The sequence below is a fragment of the Athene cunicularia genome, assembly GCF_003259725.1.
Source record: "Athene cunicularia isolate RWA chromosome 2 unlocalized genomic scaffold, athCun1 chr2_part1, whole genome shotgun sequence".
Classification (NCBI taxonomy): Eukaryota; Metazoa; Chordata; class Aves; order Strigiformes; family Strigidae; genus Athene; species Athene cunicularia.
This window is the reverse complement of record NW_020799095.1, coordinates 4,667,324-4,687,189: the sequence shown is the minus strand read 5'-3', so window position 1 is coordinate 4,687,189 and position 19,866 is coordinate 4,667,324. Positions and strand designations below refer to the sequence as shown.

At 34.8% G+C, this 19,866-nt stretch overlaps 1 protein-coding gene across 2 annotated transcripts in view; it reads right to left on the bottom strand.

The window, feature by feature from the left end:
• Positions 1–16,675, bottom strand: part of ULK4 (unc-51 like kinase 4) — a 249,423-nt gene extending 232,748 nt beyond the window's left edge. Inside the window, exons 1-11 of one of the 2 annotated variants that reach the window (XM_026843577.1) lie at positions 16,510–16,675; positions 14,307–14,406; positions 11,330–11,469; positions 9,795–9,957; positions 7,093–7,194; positions 6,411–6,494; positions 5,489–5,564; positions 4,704–4,799; positions 2,792–2,916; positions 2,594–2,666; positions 155–254 (exon numbers count right to left, since the gene is read on the bottom strand). In XM_026843577.1, the coding sequence (XP_026699378.1) occupies positions 155–254; positions 2,594–2,666; positions 2,792–2,916; positions 4,704–4,799; positions 5,489–5,564; positions 6,411–6,494; positions 7,093–7,194; positions 9,795–9,957; positions 11,330–11,469; positions 14,307–14,406; positions 16,510–16,647 (1,197 nt within the window). In that variant the 5' untranslated portion in view covers positions 16,648–16,675. The remainder of the gene's footprint in view (positions 1–154; positions 255–2,593; positions 2,667–2,791; positions 2,917–4,703; positions 4,800–5,488; positions 5,565–6,410; positions 6,495–7,092; positions 7,195–9,794; positions 9,958–11,329; positions 11,470–14,306; positions 14,407–16,509) is intronic. The other variant, XM_026843576.1, reaches the window with a different exon arrangement.
• Between the last annotated feature and the right edge of the window lie 3,191 nt (positions 16,676–19,866).

Sequence of the window (19,866 nt, the reverse complement as noted above, 5' to 3'; positions counted from 1 at the left end):
GGGGGGGTATGGAAGAGGGAAGACTAAGCATTTTCTTAACTCTTACATCTGAAGTTCTGCAAATACTTTTTTTCAACTAACTTGCACACAGACTCCGGACTAAAATTCTACCTATAAAGATACCACCAACCCTTAATATTATTTTTATACTCACCTGTTTCAAGCATGAATCTCTTTGTGGAGAGTTTTGGATTGGGGCAGTAATAGCATCACTTACTTCTACTGCAGTGCTAGTTCTGGGTGTGGGACGAGAACTTTAAAAAGAAAAAAAGAAAAAAAAAAAGACTACAGATTAATTTTCACTGCAAACTATTTTTGTTTCTCTTTTGAAACTTTCATGCCATACAGTTAACTTTCAAAGCTGACAAACATAAATGGTGCTATGCCTGATCCATCAAACATAACATGAACTTCCTGTCTTTATATATGTCCTGACAAGGTTAGAATTTATCTGTCAGTTAGAAATGGGTGGTTTTTTGTTGTTGTTAAATGAATATAATTTGATTATTTTCTCACATGTAGTCACTCTCCAAAATTGATGCTGAAACTTGATTATCCTAATTCCTAATAATAAACCACATATGAATAGAATTAACTTGACAAAAAAATTGCAATTTATTTTATGTTATTCTCTTCTGACTGCCAACTCTTAGCTAGGTAATGAGAATTACAAACTGCCTAATTCTCATGTATTAATGTGAACTGGGTTTACATCTCAGTTTTTCTTTTTAAAAATCCTGTCAGCTAATTGGACAATGAAGGAGACCAGAACACTGCAAATTTGCCATTTTCATAAAGCAGCTGCTGAGCTTTTTTGTAGTATTCATTCAAGTGTTTAAAGTCAACTTTAGAATTCTTAAAATTGGCAAGCCATGAAACTAACTTAATGAACAACTTCAAATGAATGTGCTTTCTTGATTAGCAGAAAGTAATATGCACATTAGTTGCAAATCAGTTTTATTTATTAGAAAAAGCAACTAAATTAAAACTACAAACAGCAAACAAAATTAAAGATACACATGAAAATCAAGTCAAATAACTAACATAGTTCTCATTCTTATTTTGTTAAAAAAGCATCTTTCATCTGTTTCTAACAGGAAAAATTTAAAGGGTACAATGAAGGATTGCCAAAATATTATCCACTAGCTACATAAAACTACATTAAATGTCTTTATTTTTATGGTTAAAAAATACATCAAGATCTTCTTGGAACTTTAATCAGTCTTATTTCCTAAACCCCCCAAAAGTACAATTTCTAGCTAGGAGGCTTAACAGATTATTCTTGGATCCCACATGCTTCAAAAGACATAGATTTGTTAGATACATTTGTTTTCTAAACCTTATTTACTTTCATATGTGTTTGAGATAGAGAAAATCTTTCCAGTTCTCAGATGGTTTCTCAGTTTAAAACAAGACAAGTGATCACTGAATTGAACCAGTTGAAATGAATAAGGTCTATTCCATTTGCACACACTGAAGAAGCTACTGCTGTAAAGGCTGATTAACTTTTGAACAACAGCTAAGTAAATTCCGGTACCAAATGTCAGGTCAGCAGCTTCCTTTCACTTCAATGTTTTAAAACTTTAGTAGGTAACACATGCTGCTTTGAGAAGTTAAATCATTGAAGCAAAGAGAATTTCAGAAAAAATATTTTTAAGAATTGTATAACATTTCAAATGTCATATTAAAATAAATGTACTTTTCATAAATACAGTATGTTGTTAAAAATACATTTTTTTCCTTCCTCTCATTCCTGATATAATTTGGATTACATGTTGTTATACTAAATGCTTGTAATGCCATTGTAGCCTTTCTTTTCAGCAAATTGCTAAAGCAAATACTGTTTTAAATTACTAGTAGTAAGAGTTTAGCTGTGATCATAGAAGTTAAGTAAGATTAGAAGTAATACTTTATTAAAATCAACTGAAGCAATTGGAAAAGTAGACACACTATCATGGTCAAAAGCCCTATTTTAGGTTATGCAGGAAGCTTGAAAGAGTAGTTAATTTCAAACTGGAATATTTCTGCTTGATGACAATAAGAACATTATTACATAATCTTCTTGATTTGAAAGCTAGTACAAAGTTTCAGAATCAGGCCTCAACTAAAACAAGTCACTGTTAACCCAATCACTATTTTTTATTTAATAACTATGTCGTACTTAGTAAATTGTTACCAATAGTTTGTGAAAAAAAGCTGCAAGCAGAATTCGTTGGTGGATCTTAAACTGAATGCTTAATCTTGTGTATTTTAAGTAAGCATATTCAAAGCATATTCTCACATATGTGAAGTAAGAAGGAAATAAAGTTCTAAATAAATTCTTCTATTTAGACAGAGCTAAGAAATTAGAAGTTTACTTCCAAAAACCAGTGTTATAAAGTCACAAAAGCATTGCTTTAACTATATAGACTGCTTTCACAGCTAGTCAAAGATGTCTTAATATTAAATCTGTGATAGAAAATTCAAAAGGAGACAACACTAACAAAATGTTACAAACACAGTAACAAAATGTCAGAAGAGACAGGCGAGGGGTGGATGGATTTAAAGATGCAGGGTTTCAAAGGTTTTCTAATTGATCTTGAGGTTTTCATACCTGAGAAGAAATATGGATTCATTTGATTCACCATCAACTGTACTTTTTGGGCGTAATTCAGTCTGAGTTTCTACTGAAAAGAGAACATGAACTTACATTTAGAAGTTAAAACCAAATAAAACATAGGCAATAAGCATGTTGGTAAGACTGACAAAATTCACAGGACACAACATAATTAAAATTAATCAACAATATTACCTGTTTTGAAATAACAGCTTAGTAGCTTATTATCTGCTTTTGAGGATGACAGGTTATCTGGATTGTTATGAGTATCCACTGGATTTTTGGCACTCCAAGACACTGATGACTCTGTGTCTTCACTGCTGTTTAATAAAAGATATTAATTACACAGATTTAAATTTTTAAAAGAGGGATCATATCCATTATTTGCTGCAATTATTGGCATAAAATGTAGCTGTCATTCTCTAGAAAGGCATTTTATTTTTAATGTGTTACACATACTTTTTATACTAGTAATGGCAATGATGAAGAATAAGTTTACAGCAAATAATTTGGAGAACATTAAAAATTCTCTAGCTCTCTCAGTAGAACTTGCATGAAACAATTTAGAAAAGTTAAATTATTACCCCATAACACAAGACCTATAAAGAAATATTAAAAGCTTTAGAGACCATTCAATCTTCACAGGAAAAAGTCACAAAAACCCTACTTCTAATAATGAAGCCTGTAGCCTAGATTAAGATCAATACAAACTACCATTTTTTTGCGTAATGATTTACACATCCACACTTAATTGCAAGTTATTGATTTTGGTGGTTGTTTGGATTTTTTTTAAATATACTCCTCTATTATTCACAGGGAACTGGGTCACATAACATTCTTGGAGGCTCTTCAGGACATCAAATATTAACCAAACCCAAACTGTGAAGAAAATAAATGGTCCTCACAACTGGAAAAAGTATCGAGCTTCTTTTGCATGTAAAGCCAATGTCCTGCGTTTGTCCTAACTGTCAGTTAGTGCATACCTCAGCAGATATTTCAGAGGCATTTGAAAACCAAGAGCAAGTTCAAATAGCCCAATATTTCATATGAGATTAAGATTCTTCTGATTCTCTTAAAATTCCTCAAAGATGAGCATTGTGGTAGAGGTTGACATAAGCCTTGCTAAAACTTTCAATAAATTCTTACTTTGTGGTATAAACTTTAAATCATGATTTCTTATCTGCCTTGGTGGTGAAAGCAGTAATAAAATTAAAAGACAAAGAGCTGTATCTCAAACTAGAATAAATATTACTACCAAAAATATTGCAGCACTGGTATCAGAGATAGGTATTAAACAACACAAGAGAGAATATCAAAAACATTCAGCATTCTAAAAGAAAACTATTCTCATATTAGTTTCCTAGGTTGGAACCTAAAGTATCTTCCAAATACTCTAGAACAAAAAAAACATAAAAAACCCAACACTAAATATCCTAATTCAATATTAAAAGCAAAAAAAACAGCAAAGTAACAGGTATTTTGAAGAAGCCTTACTTTTTAATACATAGAACCTATTTTCACAACAGGTTTTGGGGTTTCTGCATATATATCAGTATGGAGTATTACAAATTTAGAATAAAAACCCATTAGATTAATGCTTTATGTCAGAAGCAAAGAATATGGGTCAGCTGCATTTGCAAGGATATAAGGCTCAACCACAAATCTAAGATGCTGTACTGATAGCATTTGTGATGTTTTAAGCCTAATGCATTAAAAACAACCCAAAAATCTCAGTAAAGATAAAATGGATCCATATTTATAATTTTTGGGGAAGCTTTTGTAGAATCTTATAAGTCAAATTACTGTGCATCGTTATATAAACAAATAAATAAAAATGAGAGCAGTTAGTTCAGAAGTAAATTTTAACACATCTACAGCCAGAAGGAAGTAGTCTGTTGAAAACAGACAGTATAATACACTGATAGAATAGTACAATTTCTAAGCATCCAAAATTGTTCACTGAATGGAGTAAAACTCCATTCATCCATTAGTTAACAACATGAAAATCCTAAGCAAAATTCAAAAATGAGAAAACTTAAGAGAAAACCATAATAATATTTTTTTTCTTATATTTACTATAAGGAAGCCTTCCTTGAACATTCAGTACCTTGAGCTTGTATCCTGGCTGTCTGCAGAATCAGCACCACAATGTCTAAGGGATCCTTTCCAGAATGGATGCTGCAATAGGTCTGTCCAATTCAGCCTTTTGAAAAGTTACAAACAAACTGAAACTCTGGGACCATGACCTATGTTTCCATTATCACAGATATTAAATAGATACACAAACTTACAACAGCTCCACAAAGAGATACCAGACTAGGTTTTGACCACAGTGACACTACAGGGCCATTAATCCTGTTGTTTGCTTTTATTTTGTCAACAAATAAATTGTATTACAGGACAAACTTTTTGCTTCAAATCAGAATGGATAATTCACACAACACAGAAGTATGAGACTAGGAACAAAGGAAACTGCGTAGCCAGCCCCAACATGAGCTACCTTATAAATGATGATCTTATATTATTTCACAATATAACTGCATCAGCTATAAATCAAAGTCTCATAAGACTGTGCCCATCAAAGATGTGCCCATTGCTCTGGAAAAGCAAACCAATCCAATTTTAAAACTGCCCATCATTTCTGTTACAAAGTTATCTATGTAGCACCAGCTACAAAAATACAAAGATGTATGTAATCAGAACATTAATTCTGTTTAATTCTGTATATCTTCATATAAGGAAAAGCATGGTTTGCTCTTTTATATGAAGAATGAAGTGATTTTTGCACTCTTTGTCATCTACAAAATACTATACATACATTACCATAGCAATTATTTTCTCCAAACATGAAAAAAGATGATGTAAACAACTGTCACGGATTAGACAGTTTACCTTTTCTGAGGATTCTTTTGAAGCAACCCATCAAGCAAACTAATGAACTCAGCAGAAGGTTTGTGAAAAGCAGAACCTGTAAATAGAAGCACTTGAGAAGGTAAGTACTGGGCAGCAAAAACAACTGTCACACAATGTAGATTAAATCATTATCTATAGATCATGCTTAAAAAGTTTTCTTTAACAGTAATTTCATCTGAAAAAATCTGAATGTATGAAGAATCTTAAACCTACACTCTCTGCATTTCAAAGGATCCTAAAAAAAAACCCCAAACCAAACAAGCTACCAATTCTCGGTCACCAAACAAATTGAAATTGTTTATATGTTAAGGAAAACACCCTCCAATTGTCATATAGCTATTAGCAAGAAATAAAGTGGAGTTGAAATCTGCTTAAACCGAAATGAAATTTCCCCCAAACATGATAACTTTAAGAGGACCATTGTTGCACCCCATTATACAAAAAAGGTTTCCAAAATTCTCACTTAACTGAGACAGACTTTACTTCTGATAGCTCAGAATTATGAAATGCACTTTATCCACCTGGAAAACCAAATCTCTCTTACAATTGAAACAAGTTTTAATTCTACAGGTCACCATTTTCACTATATTACTATGAACTGAAAAAAGCCACTAATATTCAAGGGTGTCCATGAGTACCACTGATGCCTAGAATGACCGAGATGAAAAATTCCATCCCAGAAGGTAGATTTACTTTTAATTATTAATAGTAAATGGTATGCCTGTCTGTCAAAAGGGAAAGAAGCATTCATCATTAATGGGGAAAAAGTTCTTATCAAAGGAGGCAGTGCTAAAGTTCACTTTGGATGGTTAACATTCCTGAAATCAGCCTCAGAAGAAAGTGAAAAACAAAACTTTAAGTATTACTCTGATTTGATTCATTAAACAATAACAAATGTTACCCTCTGTTCTAGGTGGCAATGGATCTTCATATAATATCTTTTCGATTAATTCAGAAGAGCTGTCTGAGAAGAATGGTGGTCTTCCTACAAACAGAACCACATTTCACAGATTAGGCAAACTTTGAAATGGTTGTCAGGTGCACTGATACACGATGAGCTCATTTTCCTTAGGAAACATTCAAAGAAATAAACACCCTTAGCCTGAATTCTATTATCAAGTTATCTTCTCAATTTAAATACAAAATTCTTCTACCATGAACAGCAAAAACCTGCAGGAAATGCAGTGACTCTAGTTTTATACCAGTGAAACAGTTTTCTCTTTCAAAGGCCAAAATAATGCACCCAGAGTTTAATACTGAGGTGAAAAACATTGAACTGTCAAAATTCAAGGACTGATATAATTTTAAATGATACTATTTAAACAATACATATTGGTTAGTATAATATTTAGACCACAATCAAAGGACAACTTAACAGTATTACTTCACTTGATTATTTGATGAAGACCATTGGGTGCGGCGTGTTTAAAGTACAGTTAGCATATTCTTCAAGAAATATTTAAAACCTGTCTTAAAGTTTTTCTATGTCTTAACTTCCCTAGAAAGTTGACAATAATTTACTCTGGGACCATGACCTATGTTTCCATTATCACAGATATTAAATAGATATACAAACTTACAACCTGAGAACATTTCATAAAGTAAACATCCCAAGGACCACAGATCACTGGCTTTGGAGAAGTCTTCTCCCTTTATTATTTCTGGAGCTGTGTATAATGGAGAGCCTATAAAATACAGTATGTATAATGCACTTGGGTTATTCATTCAGCAGTTATCTGGTTCAACACTTCAAACTTTGTCTCCTGCTTCAGTGTATTAGGGATTATCTTCACTTAGTATAAGATGACTAAGATGCCAAATGTAAGGAGTTTCAAAGGAAATTCTCTCCTATACTTTTACTGAATTATGTAGGTTTATATATGCTATTTTGTTGTTTATTTCACTTCTATTAACCAAGCTGGCTTGTGCTATGCTTTTCTAACACAGCAATTAATGCAAAGAATGTTTTGATATTCTTTGACAGCTTCCAGGGCCAAGCAAATTAAGTAGAATGCTAAACCAACATAATTCTCAGGTGAGTAACAGAAATAATTATGTTACATCAGGTTTGGGGGTTTTTTTTGTTTGTTTGTTTGTTTTGTTTTTTAAAGCTATCACAAGACATAAACCTTCATGAAATTAGAAAACTATTACAAAAACAAGGTAGCTAGCCAACTGGATCACTGATCTAAACTAGTTGTAGCTATTTTCACACTAAAACACTATGAAAACATCACATATTGAATTATAGCAGCTTATTCACAAACCCATTTTGTCTTAAGAAAAAGAAACATAGAGTTCCTATTTCTACAGTAGTTCCCACCTAAATACTAACTCAGTTCTCAAAACACTCCCCCAAAATTACACAAACTCAGCAAAAGTGTCAATTTCATAGTCCTTTAAAAAGTTTATTTTGGATTGTTTTGTTCTCAGGGTTTTTTTTTTAAGTGACCAAAGGTCATTAAGCACACACATCAAAACAGGTATTCTGAAAGGCAACAGGAAAGAGATTAGATTTGCATTTCTTCCTGAATAAAGATCTGTTCTTGGTCTTAGTATTTCCAGTGTGGACTTTCAGCAGGAGACAACAAAGTGTTAAGAAAGCTCTCTTTGTTCCCATAAAATATTGAGAACAATGGAGTTTTTGGCAATAACAGTAACTGCTACAACACATCATTATCTTGGAAACAGAGGTCTGTGAGACGCTCTGAGATGATACTAATAGAAGAGTCAGAAAATTAAAACCAAGTTTCTAATTTCTTCTTATTCGATGAAAAAATAACACAGTATTTGCACCCTACTGCATTTGTATGAATTTGCCTACTGAAACTAAAGCACAGTGACTTTCTCATACCTTAAAAATAAATTATAATTTTTAAGTAAAAGGTATTGAAACAGTCGAGCCTCAACCTAGAAATCACTTGGACCATTTGCATTAAAAAGGACAATGAAAATACAGCAGTGCAAAGCCTCCAATGAAAGAGGTAGCTGTTCTGTGTAGTACTTACTGAATTTTGTGTATACATTCAACATGAAGTTAATTGAATTTAGTCCTAGACATTACAGAGAGCATCTGCAGCACAGATTTTTTAAAAATCCATATACAATCCCATAACTCAAATTTTTCTTAGAACAGGATTAATTTTAAATCACTTTTCTTTATCATACCTCCAATGTCAGTTATTTCTTCACTCTCCAATTACTACTTTATAACTGGAGCACAAAAGGTTGTAAATAAGTGATTCTTGTTGCTACTTCCTTTAAACTATTTTTTTTTAATACAGTGTCATATATCAACTAAATACCAGAAATACAATTTCATCAGTTATAAAAGCCAGTTCCAGTTTGAACTCTGAACTTCCAAAGTTTTAGTCTTCATCAAATAGCAATTAATAATTAAGCTTCCTCAGCAAATCCAAACCAAAAATTAAAACTTTTCACTAATTAGCTACCTTGAAACATTTTCAGATCTCATTCATATACTCAGTTGGGGTTTTTGTTTGGTTTGGGTGTTGGGGTCTTTTTAATTATTGAAATTTTGCTTCTAATTTTTTTTCAAAGAAAAGAAAAATCAAGAATTGTTTATAAAATAATGAAAACATGCTCAGGATAGACAGACAATTGGTACATTAAACTGTACTGTAGGGATTTGATGTCAAGCCGCAAGAAGAAATTTGAAATAAGCCACCTCCAGTTATGTTATGTCTAAAGTTTGTTATACAAGTATACTACAGTCTATAATCACCTACATATGAGCTTCAAACCAAAAAATAACCTGAAGTCTATTTACAAAAAGCAGAGAGGTCACAAGTTGTTACTATGTCATGGGTTTTATGACAGAAGTATCTTTTCAAGCTCTTAAACTTGCTTTGTGTAACTTAGCATTAGCACCATATACTTGTAAATACAGTTTCTTTTCTTTCTACTCACTTGCAGGTGTTGTCCCCTCTGTAAGTTACGATCTCTCTGAACAATCTTCTTTAAGAGCTAAATTTTGGTTTTAAGCTTACTTTAAAAATTGCCCATATGCAGGAAACATTAAACCCGCTTACAGAAAATGTACAGATCACACTTTTCCATTGCAAAGACAGGCAAATACATTAATCTTTAAAATGATAACACAACTGAACTTATTATTCAGTTTCTCTAGAAATTTAGTCTGCCCCAACAGAAAATAAACAACTCTTATTTCAAGGTCTTCTCTCCAAATTACTACAAAGGCTTTTTCCAACTTTCACTCTGTCCCTTCAGTATAAATTAATTTTGGCTAGTAAAAATATCATACCTCGAAATCTATTTTTCAGGTATCTTTGTGGCATGCTTTCACTGACATCTCCTTCCCCTTCTTCAGATCCAACTAAATCAAAAACTTCTTCCAAGTTTTCACCATCCACTTTAGCCAAGCAAAAGTTACTGAATTTCAAAGTGCCAGACCCTTCCAGCAGAATCTAGAAAAATAAACAAAATCCAACATTAAAGTATCATATACTAAAACTGATGACTGCTGAAATTTCCAAAACAAAGTATAAAATATATATAAAAAAAACCAAATCTCAAACCATTTGAGATGAACACTATAACCAAAAATGCTAAAAAGTTTTTCTTTTAAGTCAACACCAATACTGTCTTTTTTCTTATAACCAAAAAATTACAGAATGTCACCATAGAATCCTTAGGAGGTTTAATGTGCATTTTTTTCTACTTATTATTAAAACTAAATTAACAACAATATTACTATAGAAAAGAAAGTTAAAAATATAGTAAAACTGTATATGAAAATAAGAGTGCAGTAAAAAGAAACATAGCTTCATTTGAGGAAAATAAAGTAAATCTTTTAACTTTTATTTAGCAGAGAATTCCAAAGATTTTGTCTTACGATGATGAGAGTTTTCTCTATGCAGTCACTGCTTACTCTTGTAATTAAAAGATTCATAACCTCAAAAATGTTGTTTGGAGAAATAGCCCATTCAGTCAGATGGTGGGGGCAGGGTAGGAGCAGAGGAGTGTAGGAAAAAAAAGAATGCTCAGTCTTACTTTAGTACTCTGTATTTTGTGTTCCAAGGATTACTTTACAGCAACTTTGGGAGAATACAGAGTCATCCCCATTATGCTTTTTTCATGGGTTTTTTAGTGCTTTTGGACCCACAAATAACAGAAACTGAGTATAATTGTGCAAGATTTTACAGAAAATTCAGAGGAGGGCAACTTGATCACTTACAGATCAAGACCAAAACAAATTAATCTGTTAAGCAAGAATTTTTGGCTACAGTTATATTCTGGTGCCTACATAAATTAAAAACAAATATGGACTTTGACAAAACCATAAATAAATTCCATACACGTACACAAAATCAGAAATTACATGAAGATTTGTATTTTCATGGAAGAGTAAGATGATAATTTAAATGGCATTTGGAAACAATAGAGGAGGTTCTTAACAAAGAAAGTTTAGTTAACTTTACTGCCTCTTTAGCTTTTTCTATGACCTCAAAATATTCTGCAGCATGATAGAATAGGTATAATAACAAAGTTATATGTCCGAAGACAGAGAATTAAAATCCTTCATTCATTCAAAACAATACACCAAATCAAAAAGCATCTATCACATTTTATCAAATATACAACAAGTAATGAAATAAATTAGATCATAAAATATTCAAGCTATAGATTTGTCTCTCATTGTCTTCACATATATCATCAATCTCAGCTGGCCTACAACCCGAGGTAAGCCTTTTCCAAACAGTAAAATAGAAATAATGAATTAAATACCAATGGCATACAAAGTAACATGCAGTGTACCCTATAAATAATACTCCTTACCTTTCCAGGTGTCAGGTCACAAAAGATAATTCCAAGCTTATGAATATGGTATAAACCAGTAATTATATCAACACTAAACTCTCTCACTACATCTTCAGGTAGATGTTCATCCTGAGCAATAACAGATTCTAGAGAACCACCTGAAATATGTTTACACATAGTTAGCAAGTACATATAAAGAAGATGCCATACAAATAATTCCCAAGGACATTATATAAGCTTTCTCAAAAGATGTCAAGCAAAAACCATTATCAGTAGATATTAAAAATATTTTTTGAGATTATCTTATAGTTACAAAATCTAAGATATACAGAACCAATACTATGACAAAAATCATCACTTTGACTACAACTGAGTGTATGACTTCAAAATTAAAATTGATTTATTTTAGAAAGGAAACAAGGGGAAAAAGAAACACAGAAACACATCACAACATAATAGTATCCAATGGGTTTATTCAAATTCCTTAACCAGATCCCTGTTGCATGTGTTAAAAGAATAGACAGTACTAAGAGCAGGCTACCAATTTGTGAGAACAACTGCTAAAGCTAACGACAGGAAATTCTTCCACTGAATTCACAGACAACAGAAATAGTAAAAGTGGGTTACATTTCGAGGTCCTGTGGTCAACAACATTCAAGACAAATTCTTTTGTTTGTTCTTCACATTATATTTCTGTACAGTCCTTTTCTTGACTCATGTGACTCAGTTCTTCCATTTTCATCCTTTTCTCTCTTTTTTTTTTTTTCTCGTTTTTATACATAAAATAATTAAGCAAACAAAAAAAGGACTAAATTTTCACTTTCCAGGCTTCTCTCACAAATTCCAAATTCCTGCCCCAGCCCCTACTCATATCTCCCCAAACTTCTCATCCTGAGACCCTTTTCTGTCCTTCCACAATCACCACTCTCCTTTTTCACTAAATCCCAACCAACCCTTCCTCTGTTTCGGATCAGATTACACCTACAAAGCCTTCCAAATAGCTCCCATGTATATCCTCTACCACCTGTGTCCTTCCCTGGGCTTCAGATTCACTCTCCATGCTTCTCCCCACTGATTGTTACTCCTTCTCTGTCCTGGCAAAACTCTTTCTTCTTCCCCCACCACCTACTTCCTCACATCCCACTGACTCTCAGGCCTGTCATCAGACTCATCCCATTTGAGCCATTCCTGTCCTAACTGTTCATAGGACTTGGACTTTTCCTCATCTCACTTCCAACAAGCTCCTTGCTCAGTCTCTTTCTCCTCCTTCCTATCCCAGTCTCCTATCCTAAACTCCACAGTCCCATCTCCCCCAGAATTCCTTTCTTTAACCTCATTTAGGTTATCTATATTTTAGTCAAATCATATAGGTTTTTTTTAAAAAATGACATCAATTTAAGTCCCTGATGAAAACAGGGATAAGGAGAGCTTTTCACAGAAAAGGATACTAGATTTTTTATTGTAAATCACATAATATTTTCCTGAGCTTTTTTCCCTTTGATCAGTAATTTCATTCAGAGAATAGCAAAACTAAAAGGTCTATCATCACAGTATTCTTCAAATTCTTCAACACTGCTGAATCTTAAAATTATCTTTTTAAGCCTTTTTTATTCTGTTCAGTAAATCAGTCATTCTTTCAAAATGAAGCCCATATTACATAGCTATAGTAAATCCATTGGGTTTATATTGTAATTTAGAGAACTACACATATAATAACTCTGTAATATAACCAAATACACACACACAAAAAAAGAGTGAAACCAGCAAAACAGAAGTATGACGCATCTGATAACAGAAACCTTAATCACCTTGAGACAATTGAGAGATCTTCTGTATTCCAAAAGTAGTTTTCAAGGCTCTACAAAATGATAAACACTTATAAATAGACTAAGACATGGATTTAAGTTAGCTTCAGGACACTCTCCTTGCAGCAAACTGCAATACTGCAAAGATACCTGATAATTGTTCAAACTGTACTTAATAAAGGGCTGCCTGTCTAAAAGTTTAAATATGTTCCCATAAGTTAGACTAAGCAGAGAGACCAAAGCCTCCCTATGAGCCATTAACTTCACTTTTAATCACTGAAAGAAAGAATGACCTGATTTTTTTTTTTCTAGAACTTGTAGCTTCTTTTCTTCACTAATTTTTAAACAGAATTAAAAAAAAAAAAAAAAAAAAAAAAAAAAAAAAAGCTGTGTGTAATAGCAACTTTTCCTATGAAATGAACTCCATATACCAAAACCTTAACATGCATCACTTGCACAACGTGCCTTTGTTTCTTTCCACGTAGAGTAAACCAGCTATCTGGAGTTTAAAACATGCAGTCATCACAATTAGAGAAAGCTTTAAAAAATTTCTTTAATGGATTGACAAGAACCTACCAAAACTCAGGGAACCACTTTAGTCAATTTTGGGTTCTCAGAGCTCCCACATTAACATCTTAACATAAAAGTCAAAATACTTCTACTGAGTAAGAGGAAAACTTAAATAATTTACTATTAGCTACAGAAGTTCCCTTTGATTAAAAAATTATTTGAACAATACTAAGTTATTTGTACATTGCAACTTGATTTGCTCCTTGCTCTCATTATTGTGCTATAAAATGAACACCAAAGCTGCCAGTCTTTAGAAAACTTCAAGTAATTTTTACTTAACTATGCTCCAACTATTCACAATTTGGTTTTAAGTTCCCCTGACTAGCTCTAGCTCTTCAGCTATTAAAAAAAAATAAAAATAAAAATCAACATTATGTCACATCAGTTAACATTTAACATACATATACAGTGAAGCAAAGAAGAAACACCGATTTCAATTGTTTTCTAAAAATGTTTCCAAAAGTAAAAAAAATTTTGTATATAAATAGTATTCTCGAGTTAATAATGAGATAATTACTAAGCTTTTACAAAGATATAAGTATTTGTTGTGGAGAAACTGTTATAAGAAATCTCTTACAAATAGTTACTCTGTAAATTTTTACCTTTTGTGTTTATCTTACCTGTGCATAATTCCAAGACAAGCCAGAGACGGTTGCTTGTTTCATACCATTCGTGAAATGTCACTATATTCTTGTGTCTGATTTCATCAGTCAGATGAACCTAGAACAAAGGTTTTAACATACTTAATGGGGGGAAAATATATATATATGGAGTTAAGGTGGGAAGAGGAAGAGACAATACAACTTTACTCTAGATCAACTACTATTTCTCTTACCTTTTTCCAGTACACTAAAATTATCCTCCAAGTCAAATATTTTAGTTTTACATGTATGTTGAGAAAAGATAACTTTCCTCATGGACACTGCCCAACTCACCTCTTCTTAAAAATACAGGAAAAAAAAAAAAATAGAACGTTCCCCAACCCAAAATTATAAACACTTTTTAACCTGGAACAATACACAAACTGGAAATCAGAATTTGGAATCAAACTTACATTCCTACTTTATTTTTCAGCAAGAACACTGGTGTGAGACAATATGGTGAATCCAATAAGAGGAAGTAAAAAGAAATTTTTCAATCACTCTTAGTCTTATCAGGCAAGAACAATCATTCAAGGGTCCCTGGAAATCTGTATTTCTATTATACCTACACAGCATAATCTCTGCAGAAGCCTCTGTATCTTGTCAGAGTGGTATGTAAGGTTACCCCAAGGGCTTTCTAAAAGGAATATGCTTCTAAGAACAAAACGTTTAAATTGAGCAGATTCATTAATCACCCAATAAATTATCACTGAAACAATGAGAGGAAATAGGAAACTGTATTGGGTTTACACAGTGAGGTTTTGGTAGCAGCAGGGTTGCAGGGGTGACTTCTTTGAGAAGCTGCTAGAAGCTTCCCCATGTCTGACAGAACCAGTTTCAGTCGGCTCCAAGACAGACTCGCCACTGCCCAAGGCTGAGCGCACCAGCAACGGTAGTAGTGCCTCTGGGATAACGTATTTAAGAAGTGGGGAGGAAACTGCTGTAGAACAGTGGCCAGAGAGAAGAGTGAGAATATGTGAGAGAACCAACTCTACAGACACCAAGGTCAGTGCAGGAGGAGTGGGAGGAGATGCTCCAGGCGCTGGAGGAGAGATTCCCCTGCAGCCTGTGGAGGACCCCACTCTGGACCAGGGGGATGCACCCGAAGGAGGCTGTGACCCCGTGGAGAGCCTGTGCAGGAGCAGGCTCCTGGCAGGACCTGTGGCTCCGTGGAGAAAGGAGCCCACACTGGGTCTGGTTTGCTGGCGGGACTTGTGACCCTGTGGGGGACCCACGCTGGAGCAGTCTGCTCCTGAAGGACTGCACCCCGTGGGAGGGAACGAAGATGGAGCAGTTGGTGAAGAACTGCAGCCCGTGGGAAGGACTCACGTCGGGGAAGTTCAGGGAGGAGTGTCTCCTGTGGGAGGGACCCCACGCTGGAGTACAGGAAGAGTGTGAGGAGGAAGGATTGTTCCCCTGTGGCACTTGGATGGAAGAGGTAGAGAGAGTGAAGTTCAGTCTGGAAAGAAGGGAGGAGTGGGAGGGGGATGGTGTTTAAAGATTTGGTTTTATTTCTCATTATCCTACTCTGATACTCTCGCTGTCCTTATCTCGACCCATGAAACTTGCATTATATTTTCTCTCCCCTGTCCAGCTGAGGAGGAAAGCAATAGAGTAGCTTAGTGGGCACCTGGTGCCCAGCCAAGGTTAACTCACCACAAAAACAAAATTTATCTCCTGGAAAAAAGAAAATATTTAAAATGTCTAACTGTATCAAGAGTTTCTTTTCCATAAAGTATTATTATATGTTTAAAATTTTGCCAAGGTTTTATAAACCAAAACTGATTTACCTTAAATGCTATTCTTTCATCAAAAATAACTTCTTCATTAGAAAGAAACTGATTATTTACTCTTAAGGTATTACTACCACTGGATTTGCACACCCAATAACAAAATAAACCACTACATGCAAGTAACTGTTTTTACAAGTTCTTTAACACATCATAGAAACAGTTAGCCTGTAAATTTGGGTTATGCATGCAATTTAAACAACAGTAAAATCAGATGAAGAAATAAATACATTAAGACTATTTAAAGTATAAGGATTTAAAATCTTAAGCTGATCTAAATGGTGACAAACTCCATGTAAAGAAGCACACAGTTTCTTTTACATTATCAGTGCTACAAGTATTTTGTAAACTGTATCTTTTCCCAGATTTAGCAGGAAAAACACACTACTTACCCAGTTTGTTATTTCAGCTCTTTTGCTTTTATCAGTGCAAAGAACGGCAACAAAATTAATTGTCCCCTTTCTTCTTCCTTTATAAACAACTGTCTTACTTCCTCTTCCGATCTCCTCATACAGAACAAAGCTCTCCATACTTAAAAGATGCTTTACAGGCAATGGATTGGAAACCTGGTATTAGTATCAGAAACAAATAAGCCTTTAAAGAAAGGAGGAGGAGGGGGGAAGTGTTCCAATTTAATAGCCATTGATGTATAGTATTTACCCTCCCAATTCTCAAAAATAGGGATTACATACTTCCAGCAAGATCAAACACAATTACTTTACAGAAGGACTCCTCAGGAAATGTGATCAAAATTTTGAATAAGTGACAGAATTTTCTACTTCCAAAGTCCTTAACACATTCAAAAAAGTTACAGATGGGCCAGTAGGAACAAATTCTAAATATTTTATCTATAAATAATAATCATACTACCAAACTTAAAATTGCATGTTCTGTGTAATACTACTGTCCAAATGAAAATATGCAATACTGAAAGCCTTGCCAAATAAGATTGCCACTTCTGCCCAAGGGTACTTAAGGCAAATGCGCCCCTGCAATTTTTCACAATGTAATTTAAGCCTGCCAAATAACTGATTTAATCAACGTGACTGAAAAACAGAGGACTTTGTGAATATTAGTATTCCTATGAATGCTAGGCTGAAAGTAGCTCTACCAGCTATAGGACTCAATGTTAAGAATGTTACATGGATATAAACAATTTATTGGAGATAAAAGCTGCCCAAATTTGTTGGTAAACGTTGCATTGTGGGAGTCAGGCAGTTTCACAGGAATTTAGTTTTATATTTGTAACTATCATTTTTGTCTCAAAAATTTTATATGATTTAGTTTACATACTGAAACAAATGAAATATTTGTCATTTGTTGCAAACCCATCAATGGCATTTATATATTTAAAGTTAGATGCTTTTCATAAAAGCCAGTTAATTCTTTTTTTCCATAATTATTTTCTCTGAGAATCTTGCAGCAATGGGAGAACTGATAACAAAACAGTGAAGTAACTATAATCCATAAAGTAAGAGTTCCACACCAGCTTTCCATCCTGCTCCTTGGCTATTCCACTGGGTTAAGAGCAGAGAGATACAGAATCCCAATACCAGCATATTCCAGAAACAGGATATATTGCTAACTAGTTCTCAGTGACCACCTTGTAACAAGTTCTTCCAGCTCCAGAACTGCTTCACATTCAATGCCCCGTTCTTCCAACTACCAATTTAATTAGTTCCAAACCATTTGGAGCTGCTCTTTCTCATTTCTACATGACTTATTTCATTATTCCATTTTGTTTATAAAATTGTTGTTTTTTCTTCAGCAAGGCCAGTTCTCAGTGTAGTTATCCTAAAACCATAGAAAAGTAGCACATTGGACAGGGTTGTGCAGCAAAAGGAATGATGATCAAGGATGGAGAGGAAGGGCTGCTTAAGTAGTACAGCTGCCAAACACCTAATCACAAACCATAAACTCAGTTTCAGTTTAACTCTTTCATGAGACACAAAGCTCCCAGAGTGACAAACCAAAGACCAAAATGAAGACCAGGGACTCCCTAAATTTTCATACAAAACTTAAAGTAAAAATGCAACAAAGCACTGGGCAGCACCAGACAACAAATTGCCTGTCACTAAAATACTGGTTCTTGCCAGAACATCAGCCAGGTGCCAAGTACCATCCAGATGATCCTGAATATACAACATACATAGGAACCTCGTGATGCCAGGATTTCCTTTACCAAAGATAGTTACCCAAGACAGAGGTTTTCTTCCCAAAAGAAGAAAGAATATCACAACTAAAATTCAAAAGCCTTCAGATTAATACTGTAAATTAGTTTGATTTTATTTAGCGTCTAAGCAAACAGCTAGGTACAGCCAGTATAACACAGGAAGGGTGACTTTTTTTTCTACAGTTATCTATGAGAACAAGGTAATTATAAAACAATCAGTTTGCCAAACACCCCAAAAAAAGTCACAAAGATATAGCAAAAGAATAGATGGGGGGATCTTTTTTTTTTTTTTTTTTTTTTTTTTTTAATTCATGTAGATCATCACCCCATTCTTTTTCTGGAGAGCTTAAAAGAGCAAAAAACAAAACAAAACAAAAAAACCCAACCAAATAATGCATAATGTCTTCCCCTACTACACAAAGATTCCAGAACAGCAATGCCACAGAAACGTATCCAGCAAAATAAATGGCCAACCTACAGCCCACGTCCGACATTTCCATGACCACAGCCCCTTCCTTGCACTTCTTTCCCAGAAATACTTCAAACCCTGACATATGCACCTCATCAAAAGACGGAAGCATATACATGTTAGATGGATGGAAAACACCTTTATGTTGGTCTTATGAAAGGCATTATCATCTATTCATGCAACAAACTACACAAATACATGCCAAGCTCAATGACAAGGACAGAAATATCTGGTTATCTGACAAAAGCAAAACCAATGACACACAAGTGTGCAATAGGACAGAGTAGCGATGGTCATGGTAAAGAGAAGCTTTCATTGCAACCTCGCAGAATCATAGAATCACATGGTTGGACCAGATGATCTTCAAGGTCTTTTCCAACCTAGATGATTGTGTGATTCTGTGACAGAGTAGCCACAGTCATGGGAAAGAGAAGCTTTCATTGCTACCTCATGACGGGCAGTACTTGCAAGTAAGGTCTCCGTTAGCTGCTCTGCAAGAGGCTACAGGGAAAAGAGAAGCATTTAGTCTTGCATCCCCGAATCTCAAGAATAATGGCTATGCCATAATTTAAGTATATAAAGCAATGGAGCATGACGCATGAAAAAAAAAGACTTTCAACAGCTGGAATACGTTCATCGGTTTTGACAGAAATTACAAAAATCAAGTACAGTAACACAAAGAGTGAAAAGAAGCATCTCAAGGCGAGATGGCAACTGTGAGAGCCTGCCACACCACCACCTGTAACGAAGCAGGTCTGAGACTCCACAGAAGCACGCAAAGCTGCACACTCCAGTTGCCTTTGCTCTGGGCAGGACGCAGGACCGGGACACCAAGGAGACACGGCTCCCTCTCTCGGTGAGAAAGCGGCCAAAGCCCTAACGGGCGCGCCCGGCTGGGCGGTCCTGAGGCGCCGCAAGCCCCGCACACAGCAGCCTCCTGGCCCACCCGCAGCAGAGGGGAGGCTGCCCTAAGGCGGGACCCCCGCCGCCGGGTCTGCAGCCCCTCGGGAAGCCGCCAGGGCCGGGGTACCGCACCCCCGCCTGTTTTGAGCCAACGCTCAGAGCCGGGGCGCGGAGGGGCAGGCGCCTGCCTGCGCGCCCCCCCTC